This window comes from Salvia splendens, chromosome 13 (assembly GCF_004379255.2).
Source record: "Salvia splendens isolate huo1 chromosome 13, SspV2, whole genome shotgun sequence".
Lineage (NCBI taxonomy): Eukaryota > Viridiplantae > Streptophyta > Magnoliopsida > Lamiales > Lamiaceae > Salvia > Salvia splendens.
This window is the reverse complement of record NC_056044.1, coordinates 5032896-5052824: the sequence shown is the minus strand read 5'-3', so window position 1 is coordinate 5052824 and position 19929 is coordinate 5032896. Positions and strand designations below refer to the sequence as shown.

General features: G+C 35.9%; 2 protein-coding genes and 1 long non-coding RNA gene across 4 annotated transcripts; all 3 read left to right on the top strand.

Moving 5' to 3' along the window:
* The first annotated feature begins 816 nt into the window (after positions 1 to 816).
* On the top strand, positions 817 to 2847 carry LOC121763075 (30S ribosomal protein 2, chloroplastic-like). The gene is made up of 4 exons (XM_042159137.1): positions 817 to 1179; positions 1599 to 1700; positions 1782 to 2084; positions 2504 to 2847. The coding sequence occupies exons 1-4, from the start codon at positions 892 to 894 to the stop codon at positions 2540 to 2542; spliced, it is 732 nt and encodes a 243-aa protein (XP_042015071.1). The 5' UTR covers positions 817 to 891; the 3' UTR covers positions 2543 to 2847.
* Positions 2848 to 7252: 4405 nt separating this feature from the next.
* On the top strand, positions 7253 to 11449 carry LOC121760231 (sister chromatid cohesion 1 protein 3-like). 2 transcript variants are annotated; one of them, XM_042155878.1, is made up of 14 exons: positions 7253 to 7503; positions 8172 to 8430; positions 8509 to 8555; positions 8656 to 8705; positions 8794 to 8861; positions 8945 to 9387; positions 9460 to 9592; positions 9667 to 9809; positions 9894 to 10315; positions 10402 to 10441; positions 10556 to 10637; positions 10762 to 10903; positions 11014 to 11149; positions 11251 to 11449. In XM_042155878.1, the coding sequence occupies exons 1-13, from the start codon at positions 7380 to 7382 to the stop codon at positions 11116 to 11118; spliced, it is 2058 nt and encodes a 685-aa protein (XP_042011812.1). In that variant the 5' UTR covers positions 7253 to 7379; the 3' UTR covers positions 11119 to 11149; positions 11251 to 11449. The 2 variants fall into 2 exon arrangements, 1 of the variants encoding a protein (XP_042011812.1); XR_006041845.1 differs by lacking the exons at positions 11014 to 11149; positions 11251 to 11449 and having other exon boundaries at positions 9894 to 10310; positions 10762 to 10817.
* Positions 11450 to 12547: 1098 nt separating this feature from the next.
* LOC121760340 lies at positions 12548 to 14744 on the top strand. Its single transcript, XR_006041878.1, has 3 exons — positions 12548 to 13253; positions 13416 to 13472; positions 14439 to 14744. It is a non-coding gene; the product is annotated as an uncharacterized LOC121760340 (long non-coding RNA).
* The last annotated feature ends 5185 nt before the right edge of the window (positions 14745 to 19929 follow it).

Here is a 19929-nt window from a genome sequence, read left to right as displayed (position 1 = left end):
ATTAACTGTTGAGTTATAACTGCAGGAGCAAATTTATGTTGCAATAATTAGGTGTTTTGATATATGGATGTTACACTCCATACATTTCTTTTGGTTTGGTTGTTTGTGTATTGTGATTATGCTCGACTATTAATAAAAGTTATCAAATGCAGGGTCATCTTCAATGATTTTTTGTGGAATTTTGAGAAATGAAGACAACGTGGTTGCAAGAAATGGAGATAATGTTGTTGATCATGACTTCATAAATTGTTTTAGATTTGAATGTTGAAGTTTTATTAATTTGAATGCTATGAACAAGATTTGATTGTGATGAAGTTTTATTATTTTAGGCTTTTTAAAATAGTTGAACACTTGAATTGTTATTTTAAATATTTTGTACACAATAGGTTTTTTTTCGGTATACCGTTACCGTTACCATACCGTTATTACGGTGTACCGTACCGTGTTTCGGTATACCGTTACCGAAAATTCGATACGGTATCGGTATTGAATTTTGCCATACCGTACTTTCCGGTACGGTATGCGATATGGCACGGCCGGTACGGTATACCGTACCGACCCACCCCTACTATTAACTAAAGTAAGTTTCCAAGTAAACAAAAGGCAATGCGGCGTCGTTTTATGCCACAACACCATGCTGTACATTTCCTCCACTGCAGAGAATTCTACTCCGACGAAACATAACAGTCAAAAATCAGGCGAGTAATTCTAAATGCATGCATTATTTAGAATGTGTTTTGTTTTTCACATAAAATTGATCGGTTAATTTTTCATTTTACAGTTGGCCACTCGGAAATTGGAAAACGTATAAAAGTTTGAGATAAATCTTATCTCCATATTTCTCTCCCAACCCTTAAACCCCAATCCATTTTCAACAAATCCGAAGAAGAGATGGCCACGATTTCTTCGTCTTCCTTTGTAATCTCTCCAAATTTCCTTCAAGAATCCACAAAACCCTTCAAAACTAATCACTTAAAACTCAATTTCAGGCCACAGCCTCTCCCTCTAAAATTTACTCACAGAAGACTCAATGCAGTGGCGGAGGACACTTCTGTCGCCACGGCGGACCCCTCCTCTGTCGCGGCCAGAAGATTGTACGTCGGCAACATCCCCAGAACTGTCAAGAACGACGAGCTCCAGAAAATCGTCGAAGAACACGGCGCCGTCGAGAAGGCCGAGGTTTTTCCTTGTTTCTCACTATCAAATTGGTGCTTCATTAATTTTTTCTCAGTCTCTTGTTTTTGTTTAGTTCATTGCCGTGTTTGACATTTTAATTTTGTAAATTGTGATTCGATAATGCGCTGATGAATTTTGGAAGAGGTTTTAGGTTTTGTTGTTAGTTGTTGTTGAAGAAGAATTGACCAATTGGCGTTAACAGAATTTTATGTTTGAAAATTTGATTGTGGCTATATGCTTTCACTTTCACCAATGCAATCTTCAATTTCACTGGAGATTGAATTGATATATCCCCAAACAATGTGCACAATCTTCGTAGCAACGAATCCAAAACGCGTCACTTATAAAGCTACACATGTGAAATAGTGATGCTTTGGTTTGAATAGCTTGGGGTAAGGTGAAATTCTGGTGTGTGATTGTAGGTGATGTATGACAAATACTCTGGTAGGAGCAGGCGGTTTGCATTTGTGACGATGAAGACTGTTGAGGATGCCGCTGCTGCTGCTGAAAAATTAAACGGCACAGTAAGTTTAAGAGCTTGTGAGATCCATAAGATGAGTGGTTTGTTGGTTACTGATGTTTTCTGGTTTTTCTTTTGCCAATAGCAAATTGGAGGGCGTGAAGTCAAAGTAAATATAACCGAGAAACCACTGCAAACATTGGAATCATCATCAGTTCTGCAAGCCGAGGATTCTCAGTTTGTTGACAGTCAATACAAGGTTTATGTAGGGAATCTTGCAAAGACAGTAACTTCAGAGTCACTTAAAGCATTCTTTGCGGAGAAGGGAAAAGCTCTTAGTGCAAAAGTATCTAGAGTTCCAGGGACTTCAAAATCTAGTGGCTATGGCTTTGTTACCTTCGCTTCTGAAGAAGATGTGGATGCTGCCATATCTTCTCTTAATAATGCGGTACCTTTTTTCTATCAATCTTGTCTAGAAATAAATATCGTAGTGTTCAATGATGGAAGAGCTTTATTGAATTCACATCAGTATAATCCTATATGAGACGGGAGGTCTCCATCTTGGAGACTGAAAGTTGAAATGAATGAAATATCAAACAAAGTGCTTCCATAAGCTACTCCCTGACTCATAATCTTACAAATCCACCAATATTTAACTCTGAACTTTGATTTTCCAGTATAAAAGTTTTGATTTCCTCCTGTTGTTTATTGGCCATGATGTTGCATCCTACTCCCCTGATCACATTTGGTATAGTATCTTGCCGAATGTTAGAAGCACTATCATAATAAGTTTGCACCATAGTCTAAAGTGTTTATTGTCAGTAGTTATATTGGTATGTAATTTATCGTGTTTCCTTGTTAATGCAGGTGTTTGAAGGACAGAAAATCCGGGTTAATAAGGCGTAGCATTGCTCATTTGACCTAGGTGGAAAGAGTGCTGCTTAGGGCATATCTCATGACGAAACAACATCTGGTATGAATTTGAACATATGATCAAACTGGAAGTAAATTGTAACACTGTACCTGCTTCTTACATCGTGTATTTATGCAATGTGCTGCGATGCCGGTGTTCCTTCTCCACGGAATTGATGTTTGATATAGGTCCAAGAGTGTCTGAGCTACTTATGTTTGTGTTCTTTGTTTTGCAATAGAGAATTTTTGTTGTTGTAATTACATGAGTTGTTTTTTTATGTACCTCCATTCCCTTTTGATTCTCTGTTTTCCATTAGTCAGTCGTATTCTCAAAGATCTTGCATATGAAAAATGGCATGATAGATATAGTTGTTTGGTAGCATCTCTTGGAAGTAAGATTACGTCAGAAATATTAACCAACAAAAAATGGAAAAAAAGTGTGTTTATTAGTTTTATTGTTTCTTTTTAAGGACTTTACGAATGGAAGAACGTATTTATTAGAGTGAACTACAAAAACAGTCTCTGTACTATGCGTTTATCTCGCCCTTAGTCCCTGGACTTTTAAAATATCCCCAGACAACCCTGGACTAAGCGTTCACTGTTTTGGATCGAAAATACCCTCTTGAGCATTTGAGCAATTTGGTCTTTTTACACTTTTAACATTTTAAATCTGATATTATTTTAATGATGTACTAAATATGATATTATTTCAAAATTATTATTCTTCTTCCCTTTTACTATCCTTCACTTTGTTTCTTTATTTCAATATTAGATTTAATGTTATAAAATTAAATTTTAATTTTTAATTTTTAAATATCAATAAATTTTTATTAATTATTAAAATTACTATTAAATAACAAATTAATAGTTTTAATCAATATTTGGTAGTGTCTAATATTTAATCAATAAGGTATGACGACGCCTTAATTTTAATCAATATTTAATAGTCTTAATCATAAATAGATCATATAACACGATTTATTCTGAAATAAATGTGCATCTAATGTAAGACTAATATAATTTCCGTTTATTCATTTGAAAACAATCAAAATTAACTATAAAATTTCAACAAAAATTCTCCTATATCAAATTTTTAGTAGTATCAAATTTTTAGTCAACTTCATAATATTTAATCACAAGCTTATAATCGAACGAAGACTAAATAGAATAGCTCTTATTTTTCCATCATGATTAATTTGTACTTCTACAATTCAGTTGAATATTATATTAAATAACAAAAATTAATAGTTTTAATCAATACTTATAGTGTCCATGAATTAATAGTTTTAATTAAAAAAAATTATTGATATTTAAAAATCAAAATTTAAATTTAAATTTTATAAAATTAAATCTAATATTGAAATAAAGAAACAAAGTGAAGGATGGCAAAAGGGAAGAAGAATGATAATTTTAAAATAATATCAGATTTAGTACATCACTGAAATAATATCAGATTTAAAATGTTAAAAGTGTAAAAAGACCAAATTACCCAAATGCTCAAAAGGGTAATTTCGACCCAAAACAGTGAAAAATGACCATTTTCGAGATAAACGCTTAGTCCAGAGTTTTCTGGGGATATTTTGAAAATCCAGAGACTAAGGGCAAAATAAACACATAGTCCATTGACTGTTTTTATAGTTCACTCTGTTAGAGCATCTTAGTTGGCTTCTTCGTGGAGGTGACTAAGCATTTGATGTAATTTCTGATGTACTTTCAAATTATACACTGCTCAATCTAATTGGTTGATTATGTACTATTTTGTTCAAAATATTGAATAGTGTATTATTTGAGATAATTTTTCATACTATTAATCATATTAAATCAAAGATTATCAGATTTAAATTTAATTTAACGGGAATAATCTATGATTTTATGAAGCACTAGTAATTTTGATTTTTTAATAAAACCAAATCAAATGGATTGCATTTGATTTAGTATAATTGTAAATTATCTCAATAAATTAGCAATATTAACAATAGTAATATGACTAAAAATAAACAACCAAATACTCACATCAAACAAGATTTAAAATCACATTTGACTTGGTGTGATATTTTTAAACTGTGAAAGAAATAGAGAAAGAAAAGTCTTAATTATTATTTTTATATATTAATTTTATAATGAAAAGTGAGTGTAATAATTTAGTCAAACATGAAATTCAAAAAGTAAATGATATTTTAAATAGTTGACATAAAAAAATCACAAAATGAGATATTAATATGTTGGTGCATGGGATGGAGTAATTAATTTAGTAGTGCCAAAAATTAAAAGGGAAAACTAAATTACAAAGTTTCTTTTATCATCAATTTCTGATTGAAAATATGACTGATTATATAATAATTTTGACATTTTTGAACAATTGCCCCATAAGAGCATCCGCAGCGGTGGCGAAAGACGCCACCGCCGTCCGCGCCGTTGGCAAGGCGCAGGACCGCCGCCGCTGCAGTCGCGCCGCTGGCACGGCGCTGCTCGATGTATCGAGCACGTCCGTGCCAGCGGACGCACACGTGGCGCGCTCCCATTCGTCAACGGCATAGCCGTTGTGTTTAAACTTTTTTTTATTTTTTATTTTTAAAAATCGGTATTTAATTATAAATAATGCTAAAAAATAAAAAAAAATATTTTCCAAATCCCAAAAATATGGCCGTTTTTTTCCCGTTTTTTCTGAATTTTTTTGATTTTTTTTTATTTTTTTTTTCCCCAAAATCATCTATAAATACACACATTCATCATCCATTTATCACATCAAATCATCTCTCATTCATAATTCTCATACAAACTATCAACACATTCATCACCCACTCAAAATCTCAAATGGATTTCACCCATATTATGGCGGAAGCGGAACGCGAAGAACAAGAATACTACGAACAACATCGTGCCGCTTACGAAGCATATGTCGCGGCGAATACCCCTGCTCCTCCTCCTCAACGAACCAGATCAAATCGACGGTACATCCATCGTGACCGGGAGGGAGCCCACGAAAGGCTCGTTGCCGACTACTTTGCCGACCAGCCGCGGTTTCCGGCAGATTACTTCAGGCGCCGTTTTCGCATGTCAAAGCGCTTGTTCATGCGAATTGTCAACACATTGTCCGCACGTGTTGAATACTTTCAAACAGGTGTAGATGCAGCCGGCCGGCAAAGTATCACGGCGTTGCAGAAGTGTACGTGTGCCATCCGACAACTCGCTACTGGGCAAACGGCCGACATGTTCGACGAGTATTTGCATATCGGTGAGTCCACTGGAATCCTATGTTTAAAGAATTTTTGCGAGGGCGTTCGTTCTGCTTTTGGGGATGAATTCCTTCGAGCACCCACCACTGATGATTGCCAACGGTTGCTTCGTCTTCATGAATCAGTCCATGGCTTTCCCGGAATGCTTGGCAGCATTGACTGCATGCATTGGAGGTGGAAGAATTGTCCGACTGCTTGGAGGGGGCAACACTTGAGCGGTCACAAAGGCGGCGGCCCAACGCTTATCCTTGAGGCGGTCGTCGACTACCGCCTATGGATTTGGCATGCATATTTCGGCGTTGCTAGATCCAACAACGACTTGAATGTGCTATATTCGTCACCACTCTTCAATGATGTGATGAATGGTGTAGCACCGGCGATCGACTTCACCATCAACGGAAATATATACCGCATGGGTTACTATCTCGCCGATGGTATCTACCCAAGGTGGTCGACGTTCGTGAAGACGCTCCACAACCCGCACGACCCGAGACGGGTTCTTTTTGCGCAGCGTCAAGAGTCAGCGCGGAAAGATGTCGAAAGAGCCTTCGGGGTCCTTCAAGCTCGATTCAACATTGTGAAGGCCCCGGCTCGGCTGTGGTACGTGAATAATATCGCCGACATCATGTTCACGTGTATTATATTACACAACATGATTATAGCCGACGAAGGGCCGAGGGCGGCTAGCTTCTACGACGAGGACGAAGCCGGAAGCTCAACAGCGAGGTCTCCCCTACGCCGAGGCGAGCATACGACGGTTGGCCAGAGGATCGAGACAAGACACACAATGCGCGATACTCGAATCCACAATCAACTACAAGAAGACCTAATCAACCACATGTGGGCGAAATTCGGCAACGAGTAGTGTCATTTTTAATTTTTAGGATTTTAATTATGTAATTTTTAATTTTAGGATTTTAATTATGTAATTTTTAATTTTTAGGATTTTAATTATGCAATGTTTAATTTTATTTGTCATTTGTAATATTTATTGTGGGTTTTAAATGAATTTAATATTATGGAAATGTTTTTGTGTAATTGAATTTTATATTAATTGTGCTCGTCCTTGCGGAAGAGCACAGTTGTGGGTGTTGTGCTCTTGCCAGAGAGCAGGCATGAATAGTACCGCCCGGGCCCACAACCGTGCTGCTGGCAAGAGCACGGTTGTGGATGCTCTAATATCAAATTTGGTAAAAATTATGTGGGATGTACCAGACGGAAAACACTATATGGACAAAACATTCAGATACTTAAATGACGTAATTTTTTTAATACTTGTTATTAGCAATATCATTAATTTTTACAAATATGCCACGTCAATAAATTTAACACATAATTTGGCAAAATTTTCGAATAATTGACAAAAATATCAAAGTTTCTATGTTATCAACCATTTTAAAGTTGTGAAATTTACAATAAAATTCACGCACGTCGCAACAGACAACGCACTAAAAATTCAATTCTTTTCCACGCTTTTGTATTCGCGCCTATCCATTTCCCTCTCCGCCGCTATTCTCTCCTCTCTCTCTATTTCACTCCAATATACACACACCCACTACCGTTTACAGACACAGAGAGACGAATCGAAGAAAGAGATGTTCTACTCTCATACCTTTTTGGCCAGGAAGGGCCCCTTGGGGACTGTTTGGTGCGCTGCCCATTTGCAGCACAAACTCCGAAAATCTCACTACATCAAGACGAACGTCTCCACCACCGTCGGTGCGAAATCGATTCTCATGTTTTTCTTTTTTGGGCATAATCATTCTCTCCCGCTTTCTTTATTTTTTCCTGGGTTTTCGGTTCATTCTAGAAATCGAGAATTTAAGAATCAAGAAATGGATTCATAGCGTTATTGATTCTAATTTGATGTCAAAGAAGTAGAATCTCCGATTCAAGAAACTCTCGAGTGTCTTTGCCTTTTAATTTCGGTCTCCCAATGTGAGAATATATGAATTTGTGATAAAGATTGAATCTTTGATGTTATCAATTTTGGGACTAGGCCAATTGTAAAGATTGCTCCAATTTAAGAAACTCTTGAGCGTCATTGTCATTTTATTTCAGTTTCCCAATGTGCGAATATATGAATTTGTGATAAAGAATGAATCTTTGGTGCTATCAATTTTGGGACTAGGGCTATTGTAAAGATTGCTCCTTTGACATTTTTTCTGTAGTTTTTGACTTGGATTATTATACTCCTTTCTGTATGTACTCTTGTATATTCACAAGTTGATAACAATAATTTATATATGTTGCTTCCTCAATTTCTATAATTATTTGCTGTGATGCCACTCTTTCCACACTTGTTCTTGTTTTTAGTGAACATGTACTTCAAACTTGTATGATGCTTTTCCTCAAACTCAAACACTGTTGGGGAACTTCAAATGCAGAGAAAATCATGAATCCTGAAGTGCCGATTGCACTGAGAATGTCAGGCCATCTACTGCTTGGAGTTGTGCGGATATATTCGAAACAAGTTGACTATTTTTTTGAAGACTGCAATGAGATAAGGATCACGATTAACAGGGTGTTTACAACCATCTCTGTCAATCTTCCAAGTGATGCCACTCAAGCGCCCTTTCATTCTGTTACTTTACCAGAAAAATTTAATCTTGACAACGTGGAATTGGATGATTATGGTTTAGACTGGTATGTGACTGTTGAAATTATTTCGATTTTTTTGGTGTGAGCCATAAATACAGATTGATTCATGGATTTGCATTTCAGGCGTGAGGATTCTCATCTTAAGAGCCATGATGAGATAATGTTAACAGGTTTAGCACATGGAACTTAACTTGTGGTTGTGCTGTTTCTTATAATCTAATTTGTTTCTTAAACCTAATTTTATGTTGTGTTTTCTATTCTATTCTGTAGAGCAAATTCCTACTGGAACAGATCCGTACATCGTCATCAGTTTTGATGAGGTGTGGTCACCCTTCTCATCCTTTTATCAAGAACTTGATAGAATCTATTGTTTCATGCTTGACTAAATACCTTTTCTCCATTTTGCAGCATGATCTGAGGACCTCGTCATCGATGGAAGAAACTTCAGGATCAGGTCCAACGCCTATGGAGGAAGAGTAAGGCTTGCAAAGCTTTGAAACCTTGAATCCATTTTTTCTCTTGTTCAAAAGTTATGAATTTAACTCCCTTGTTATTACAGTGATGTTCCTCGTGGTGAGTTTGATGCATCTGCTGCTGGTTTTGGGGCTCCGTCTCGTAGTAATAAGTTAGGAGCATTTGGAAGTAGAACCCCACAAGATATACCAAGTTTTCCTCGTGTCGAGTTTGATGCATCTGCTGCTGGTTTTGAGACTCCATCTCGTAATAACAACTTAGGAGCATTTGGAAGTAGAACCCCACAAGATATACGAAGTATAGAAATCATGCGTGATGCTCAATATGGTTTTGATTTCAATAATTCACCAATACTGCCCGACCGTGCTCTTCCTGACAAATTTCTGGAGGATCAAATCATCAGAGATAATAAGGAGATGCAAACTCCAGTTAGAGAAGAAGTGGTATTACCTGATGCACGCTTTTCTTCATCCCATAACCATGGAGAACAACACTCACCTGTGCACTTGGATTCTCAAATACCTTTTGGTGGGTGCAAGATGTGATTATGTGACTGACTTAACAATGGATGCATCACTAACATGTATCTTGTTTTTGCAGCCCACCATTCACCCGAATTGGAGCTCCAACTAACTCCTGAGATGGAAATTCAACCGACTCCTCCTCTGGCGAAGGAAAAAGTTAGAAGGAAAAGAAAGCAGCCTTATGATACGACAACTGTTCTGAGCAACGAGTATGATTTACCATACAACTCATGCTTCAATTTGAAATATATGTTTCCTCCCACTAATGTTAGGAAATTTTCAGGCACGTTAAGAATGCACTAGAAGATACCAGTGATATCCTCCGGGAAAGAAGGAATTGTCCCTTAACTTCTCTTTCAATCTGGAAGCGAAACAACAGGAGGCGGTTGAGGAAGGAAGGTTTATTTGTCGAACCCTATGTAACTGGTCAGTCATAGTTGCCATATTTTTAATACATTAGTTTCACTCTGGCCAGTTTCTCATCTTAACCATGTACACATTCTTCGGCAGGGTCTTCGGCTGAGCTGCAGGGTATATACAGCGAAGACTGTGCTAAAAACCATCTAGTTTCTATCCAGGAAACATCTCAAGAGACAAATGTTGAAAAACCCTCTTCATCTAGGCATGACAATGATATTGAGATTGAAGTCCTTCGCAATAATGATCGTGCTTCACCAGAGATATGTATGCCATCCTTTTCTACTCCTGTGCCTTCTCCAAGTGGAAGAAGCCATTTCACTCCTGAAAAATCCAATGCTGATTTGCTATCCGAACACCTGGAAATGACTGATCGAACATTACCAACATCTGATGTGGGAGCATCTGGGAATCTCGATTCGGGAATGAGAACCCCAGATGCATTCTGTGACAGTGATATGCGATTTGACAACACAGTCCTTTCTGATATACCTGAGCTTGTGCCTTCCAGCGGAGTACCTGCTCTATGCTTATATTACTTTTGAAAGATTGGTCTAACTTTCTCATTCTCTTATCGTATTTTTTTTCTTTACATCGACAGGATCTTGGGTTTCTAGAGCAGGATGACGATTCTCCAGCTGGTAAGTTTGCGGATTCATGAATTTTCTGTTGTCACATCTTGATCTTTCTGTTATGTTGTATGTATGCTTGAAGCTAAGACAAGATAGTGAGGTTTGTTACCTGCGTATGATTAGGATCGCAAGGAACACCACAAGTAGGTGTTTTCCCAGGGAATCAAAGCACCCCAGAGCTTAGTGCACTGTCTTCACGAACAAGGTAGACACGTTGTCTCCTCTGCCCCCGTTTGCATATTAAGTTTGTAGACCAAGCTTTGGTATTTAGGATAATAGCGCAATGAATTTTCTGTAATGTTGAAATTGCATTTGTTGTCTGAATGCAGGGCTGTAGCTCAGTATTTGAAAAAGCAGTCAGCAACCCCTATCTCAAGCAGTTTAGAAGAATCGTCTGAAAATCTCACTTTGAAAAAGATTCTGAATGACAAACCTAGAAAAATATGTGCGCGGATGTTCTATGAGACGTTGGTACGTGCTGAATTCTACACATTGGTTTTAGAATCGGAAGTATGCATAGATTATCATAAAATGATAGTAAAGGAGCAGCCTCATACTGATTTATTGATAACAATGTTCAGGTTTTAAAGAATTGTGGACTTGTAGATGTTCATCAAGAGAAATCTTACGATGATATCGTTCTAAAGGTGACACCGAAGCTGTCGAAGGAGCAGTTCTCAGTCTGATAAGGCACATTAGTTTTGCATGTAAATTTAGGTAAAGGGATGCTGTTTATTAAGATGAGTTGTTTCATTTTTGGGATCATGCTCAATGAAATGCTTAAGGATCTTATCTTTCTTAATCTGCTTGAAATGCAGGTGGATCCATGAAGATTAGTAGAATAACATTGTGTAGGACTTTTCCTTGGTGAGATCTTTGGGTTAGAATTGTTCTTTATCTTTTTTACTTTTCCTTATAAATTATCTTTATTTCCTAGTTCCTACCATAGCCTTAGGTAGAATTGGAGTTGCATATTTCAAGTACAATATGTATATTAATAATCTTTATTTTATTTTGACAAGTAAGATCAAGTGCCTGATTCTCTAAGAAAATCTATTGTTTACTAGTAATATTTTCCTTTAGTATAAATAAAAAGAAAAAAGGATTTCGTCAATTCCTCTCCAAACTGAAATTAATTTTAAAATATAGAAAACGTCAAAACAGAAAGGATTCCATTAGCATTCCTTACTTCACTTCCACAAAGAGCATAATTATTGCATTTTTTATTCATAACGTTTAATCTTATGATAAAAGCGGGTTTGGCATTATTTCGTGGAAAAACTTCCCCAAATATAATATTAGGGCTGACAATTTTTGACACGACACGATAACACGACACGAACCGGCACGAAAATAATGGGTTTGGGTCAGAGCTTATTGGGTTCGTGTCCTTATCGGGTCGACCCGTTAAGGACATTTAAAATTTCGTGTCGTGTTCGTGTCGTGTTCGTGTTATCCGTTAACAAATAATATTTTAATATTATTAATTCTTATTATTTTCATTTTTAATAGGTTTAACCGTTATCAGGTCGTGTTGTTATCGAGTCGTTATCGTGTCATCTCGTGTACGTGTTGTTATCGTGTCGTGTTGACTCGAATTGGTTCGTGTCGTTAATGGGTTCGTGTCGTGTTCGTGTTCGTGTTTGAGGTTTTCTTAACGGGTCGTGTTCGTGTTTGCTGTTATCGTGTTCGTGTCGTTATCATGTCGACACGATAACGACCCGACACGCACGATTTGCCACCCCTACATAATATTGATTCCATATCAATATCATTATCATATACTCCATATATTTGTAAATATTATCATCTCTCGAGGTGGATAATTTCCTAGTATCATCCCAATGTTGTCATTTTATATTTGGATTATTGCTAAAGAGAAAATAAAACTATTTTTTTAAAACGAAAAGGATCACAATCACTTACTAGTGGAATTTTAGGTCTTCCACTAAGTGGAATTTTAGGTCTTCCACCAAGTCAATATACTTGCGCTGCACAACATTAATTAATTGGATACACATGACCAATTGACTACATTCTTGCTTAGCATGCAAGTATTTCATGCCTATAAATAGCTAGAGCAAAACATTTCATTTAATAGCCACTCATTTATTCATAAATAACCCACAAATCAAATGTCCCATTTATATAGCTTCTGTTTAGGGTTTCTGAATTGCTTTGGATATATTTCTTCTTCATCTGATCACAAAGCAGTTCCTGATAATGGCTCCACAACTACACCAATTGTTGTTCCTCACTTCCCTACCAAATCTCAACCTTTGAAATTATAGTAGCATAGCATTTTTAATTTTCTTGTGCATGCTACCTAGTTATGGAGTAATTTTCAATATACACCCCTTCTTTATATATATATATATATAGGGTAGTGTTAAAATCCTATATACCACTTAGATTTAAGTTCCGTTTTTATTGGGATCGTTGGATCTTGAGTATGAACGATCTAGATTTAATTCTTATAGTAGCATTCCGTAGTTCATTATTTAGTTTATTTCGTGCATTATGAGGGTGAATTAGTAATTATATGTGCTCAAATCTGGAGAAACCGAGGAGTCGAGATTTTAGAGGGATACACCCACTACTTTCCATGTACTCCACGCCTCATTCATCATCATCCTTAATTACTCCAGCTTCTCTCTCCATTTTTGACTTCTCAAATTCCAGCCAAACCCTAGCCGCCTCCACCACCGTTTTCGCCGATACAAGCTTAAATTCATCCGCTGTTACCTTCGATTTTCAGTCATCCGTTCTGTTCTGAACAATACTCCACCGCCACCATCACCGTTTTCGCCAATAAGAAGAGGTAGGGTTTTCGAATGTGTATGTACTAGTTTAATTTTCGAGTTGCAACAACCCTTTCTCCAAGTTTCGCCTGTAACACACCACAATTCAACTGCATACCACCGACCGGCCGTATTTGTTAATACAGTCTAATTCCCCTTTGTTTCGTTGGATTCCTTCGCAGTTCTTAAAATGACAAAAAGAGGACGACCAACAAATTCACAACAATCCCAGCAAGAGGGTGAGCCTTTGTTTTTCATTTGCAATTCGAATTGATGTTTATTTTTGGATTTTACTCCGACATGGTTTAACATAATTTTGCAATTCGAATTGATATTTTATTTGCAAAATATCTGCTTGTTCTGTACTTGTTAAAATCTCTTCATTATTTGCCAATGTTACTATATTATTTGAATATGTGAATGCATTATGATCATTTCTGTTTTAAATTGTCAGATAACAAATGTAATATTAGTATACTCATTAATTCATATAATCTCTGCATTATGTTCAAATGTGATTGCATTATTTTACTATATCCTTGAATTATGTGTAATGCTGTTTTATACAGTAAAAGAGGAAAGGTATTTAGTGTTACATTCTGTGTATTAAAACTGTATATCTATGCATTATTTACATATATGATTACATTATGAATGTTGTTGGTGTGGTTATAGATTGCGGAAGAGTAAATTGAAAATCTGCTTGTTCATTAATTTTTAAAATCTCTTCATTATTTGCCAATGTGTCTACATTATTTTAAAATGTGAATGAATAATGGTCATTTCTGTTTTATATTGTCAAATAACAAATCTAAAATTAATATATTCATTAATTCATATAATCTCTGCATTATGTTCATATGTGAATGCATTATTTTCATATATCCTTGAATTATGTGTAATTCTGTGTTATACAGTAAAAGCGGAAGGGTATTTAGTGTTAGATTCTGTGTATTAAAACTGTATATCAATGCATTATTTTCCTATATGATTACATTATTAAAGTTGTTGGTGTGGTTATAGATTGTGAACGAGTACATTGAAAATCTGCTTGTTCATTACTTGTTAAAATTTCTTCATTATTTGCCAATATGACTACATTATTTGAATATGTGAATGCATTATGGTATATTATTTCATTATTTGGATTTGATAGTGCATTATGTAGCCTGTTTTTTTACATTACGTTTGATTTTGATATGCAGAGATGCAATTGTGTATGAGGACAACTAAAAACAAACGGTGCAGAGTGAGTTCCTTTCGTTGGAACTGTTCAAAGCTGTCAGCCCGGTCATTATAGACACTTGGTGCTCTTACTTGAATAACATGGAGAAGCTGAAGGCACCAGATAGTAGTTGTCATTATTTTGATTGTTGTAGGAAATACGAACTATCAACGGGCTGATGAGTACTTCAATGAGTTAACCGCACAGTTATTAGAGTAATTCAGTGTTATAGAATCCAATAACGAACAAATATTCGGTGCATGTATCAGTTTAAACGTTGTTATTATTGAGTGCGTACTACACCCTAACCCCTACACTTATTAAACCATTAGGGGTAACAAGAAACGTGTGGCAAACATCGAAACACGCCACATCTTATTCGTATACATTGCAGTTCAAATATGGTGCATTATATAGTCAATAAAATCCATTACTCGTTAACATTCGGTGCATTATTCGTATCAGTTCGTTTCCATTCGGTGCATTATTCGTATCGATTTAAACGTTGTTATTAATGAGTACGTACTATACCCTAGCCCCTAGGCTTATTAAACCCTAAGGGGAAACAAGAAACGTGTGCCAAATATCGAAACACGACACATCTTATACGTATACATTGCAGTTCACAAATGGTGCATTATATAGTCCACAATATCCATTACTCGTTACCATTCGGTGCATTATACGTTTATGTTTAAACATTGTTATTAATGAGTACGTACTATACCCTAGCCCCTAGGCTTATTAAACCCTTAGGGGAAACAAGAAACATGTGTCAATCATCGAAACACGACACATCTTAATTGTATACATTGCAGTTCATATATGGTGCATTATATAATCAATAATATCCATTATTCGTAACCATTCGATGCATTATTTGTATCAGTTTAAACGTTGTTATTTATGTGTACGTACTATACCCTAGCCCCTAGACTTATTAAACCCTAAGGGGAAACAAGAAACGTGTGCCAAACATCGAAACACGACACATCTTATTCGTATACATTGCAGTTCACATATGGTCCATTATATAGCCAATAATATCCATTGTTCGTTAACATTCAGAGCATTATTTGTATGTTCATTACTTGACTGATTCTGAACATTATTTGGCTATTTGAATGCATTATTTATCTTGTTTTATGCATCACGTGGTTGCTGTTGTACGTACTAGACCCTAGCCCCTAGGCTTGTTAAACCCTTAGGGAAAACAAGGAACGTGCACCAAACATCGAAACACGGCACACCTTAAATGAAACGGGGCTGGATAAATGTTCATTACATATCACAAATAATGCATTACAGAAACTAAAACCACGCATTACACTACATAATATGTACATTATGTATATCTGTTTTAAAAAATGCCTACGCGCTATGCATGTGCAACCCCGAGGAATTACTGCAGCTCGTGTATTTGGACAACGTTTTTTAGACTTAGAACATACTACACCCTAGCCCCTAGGCTTGTTAAACCCCTTAGGGAAAACAAGAAACGTGGGTAAAACATCGAATTACGGCACAACCTAAACTAGGGGCTAGGATAAATGTTCATTACATACCACAAACAATGTTCATTATAGAACCTAAACTAAACGGGTAAGGATAAATGTTCATTACATACCACAAACAATGCGTTACAGAAACTAAACTACGCATTATACTACACAATATGTACATTATGTATATGTGTTTTAAAATATACCCACACGTTATGCATGTGCAACCCCAGACGAATTACTCCAGCTCGTGTATTTGGACAACATTTTTTAGACTTAGAACATACTACACCCTAGCCCCTAGGCTTGTCAAACCCTTAGGGCAAACAAGAAACGTTCGCCAAACAACGACACACGGCACAACTTAAATTATAATATTGTCAAGGAGTTGATCGAATATTTGTTTGTTCATTACTTGGTATAAGCTGTTCATTATTAGGCGATGTGATTACATTATTTGCCTATGTGCATGCATTATGTTCATTTCTGTTTTTAATTGTCAACAGCCAAATGGAATATTTGTTTATTCATTACCTCATATAATCTCTGCATTACGTTCATATGTTAATGAATTATTTTCATATATGCATGAATTGCCGTTGGTCATTGTTGAAATAGCTTATGCTCATTAAGTAAATGATTATGTTCATTAATGTGTATATTTGTATTCATTATATGTCATGTATCATGCATCATGTCAAAGTTTTTTTATATTGTCAAGGATTTGATCGAATATTTGTTTGTTCATTACTCGGTATAAGCTCTTCATTATTAGTTGATGTGCTTACATTATTTGCCTATGTGCCTGCATTATGTTCATTTCTATTTTTATATGTCAACATGCCTCCTTCGAAGCTAAATATGGCTGAGATTAAAAATTAAACGAAATCTGCATAAAATAATATGAAAATCTGCACAAATACTTAGTGGGAAATCTGCATAAAATAATACGGCTAAAATTATGGAGCATTCCATAACTAACTACAAATGTTAATCTCTATTATGCCCTTTAAACGTTTAAAATTTAAGAAATTAACTAATTATATGTCAATGTTTTAACCATCCGATCACAACAAATCCACGGCTGAGATTAAAAAGGAGATTGGATTAATAGTGGAAAAAGGATTTGAATACAATCATATATATATATATATGAATTTATGATAGTCATTGTTGTTATAATTGATAAATAGATTTATTGTATTTCAAATCTCTTGCCGAAAATTCATGCAATATTTTTTGGAATAAAGTTTACTCCCACAAAGTTTCGACTTCTAGACATAAAGTGAGCAACACAATTATAAGTTCTAGGGACGAATTGAAAATCGATGATGTCAACTCTTCTCATAGTAGCAAAGGTGTCATCTTTCACCACCTCGAATCAGGTCCGCATCACCTTATAGTTCCCAATTGCTATACCTTCAAACAATTTTGTCGATCCAACCACTCTAACTTCTTTAGTCTTACCCGCGAAGACAACCACTACTACAGTGGCGGATTCAGGAATTTTAGTTCGGGGTACGAAGTTGTACAACAAATGATTATGATATGAATAAAATAGCATTAAATATTAAAATAATTTAAAATAGAAAGAATTTTTTTTATTTGAGGTACAAGTTGTATTAAACATAATAATATATAAAATGATAAAAATAATAGTATAATATAAAAAATTCAAAGCATTTAATAAAAGTAAGATTATTTTTATTTAAAGTATGAATTTTACTACAAATAATATCACATAAAATGATAAAAAAAGTAGTAATAGAGTATATTATAAAATCAAAGCAATTAAAAAATAATAGAGCATAATATGGGAAATCAAAATCATTAAGGCAGTAGTAAACAGCCTAATATCTAGAAAAGAAAATAGGACTTCAAATAATCACAAAACTAAAAAAACTAATTACAATACAAAAAAAAAGAAAATATGACTACAGAAATAAAAAATAAGAGTGCAAATTTTTAGTACTAGGCTAACTAATAATAACATAACTGGAAAGGAGTGGTAAAATTATAATAATGCAATGCATACCACAAAAACATTGAAAAGGAGAATAAAATTTCAAGGAATGTGCGCCTCAATAGAATCGAACCCGGGATAGGAGATAGAAAAAGTAAGGCAGTTGCCACCCGACCACCAAAGATTTATCAAGCTAATTACTAAAAATAGTATTAATATTAGTATGAAATTTGGGGGTACAACTCTTGTTCCCACTTGGATCCGCTAGTGCACTACTACCATAATTAATTTAATAAGGAACTAAATGCGAGAGAAGTACTCAATCGAGAGGTACCATCGGGACAGCTGGGTGTACAAGGACTAAAGAATATGAATCGTCATCAACTGGAAAATACATTAGAAAAATGAAAAACCAGTTGAATTCAGCCATTTTCATATTTCCTACTTCCTACATTTTTACTAAAATCCACATTCTACTGCAAAAGGCAAAATCCAATGCCATGTAAAAATTTGTAGGGAAACACTAAAAATTTGAAAAGGAGGCCCAACACTTAAAAGGCCTCATTGTCAAAATTAAGCAAGGCCCAATCTCCTTTGTAGGCAAACAAATTTGAATTTTAACTTCAAATTGATCTTACAATTGTAACTATTGACAACAGCTAATCTATAACAGCAAAAAATTTTGGGTGGGTTGGATTGGTTTTTGCAAGCTAGAGGATTTCAATTTCTTATACTCATAAAAATATAGGCAACTACTATGATACGTGAATTAAGACAAAATTGGTAAAGTAAGAGAGATAAAGAGAATAATATGATAAAGTAAGAGAGATAAGGAGAATGATACTTAAAGTAGTGTTAGTGGATAGTGTGATCTATATTTTTAAATTGATATAACGTTTCAAAAATTGAATGTACATATTTTTATGGGACGAATGAAAATGGAAAGTGCACATATTTTTATTGGATGGAGGGAATAGTAATTATTGTTGTATATTTTAATAGAATAATAAAAAATATTTTAAATGAGGACAAAAACTATTACTCCACTTCCTTCGCATGAAAGAGACACTCTTTAGAGCATCCACAACGGTTGAGCGCAGCCGTCAGTCCGTCCGTGCCAGCGGCGCGACACCCGCTGCTCGCCGCTGGCACGACGCTGCTGGATGCATCGAGCATGTCCGTGCCAGTGAGCAACCCACGTGTCAGCCGTCCATTGGACAACGGCAATGCCGTTGGCAATTTGATTTTTTTTTAAAAAAAATCAGATTTTAATTAAAAAAAAACTAATTAAAAAATATTTTCCCACTTCCCAAAAAATTATATCCGTTTTCTACCAACTTTTAATTTATTTTTCAATTTTTTCCCAAAAAATACTCATTTTCATCTATAAATATCCTCACTTCCACACCAAAAATTCACACGACACTACACAATTCTCATCTAAATTCTCTCATTTCTATTCTTACAATTCTCAATCTTTCTTTCACTCACAACAAAAAAATGTCCGGCTCCGGCGATCACCCCTCCGGCTCCTACGGTTGGAACCCCGATTGGTTCGGTTCACAACCATTTCCTAGTCCGGAAACGAAATATTCGGCCCCTACCGGCCTTACCCGATCGACGGCCAAGATGCCCCCGAAGGGCAATACGGGCTGACACCCGAACCACCCGTACCTAGAGCGGGAGGGAGCGGCCCCTCTCAAACTCCTCATCTACCTACTCGTGGTGTCCGCACCCCGTACACTCCGGGGGAGATGGAACAATTATTCAAAGTGTACTTGTCAATCTCCGAAGATCCGGAGGTTGGCACGAACCATTCTGGTTACCATTATTGGTGGCGCATCTGTTGCCGGTACAATCAAAACCGGCCGGTTGAAACAATCGAGCGCAACGAGAGTATGGTGCGCAATGCCATATACAGAGCCAGCGAAAAAAATCCAAAAGTTCTAGGGGTATTACCTCTAGGAAGAGCGGTTGGCGGGGAGCGGCCGGAGCGAGATTGACAT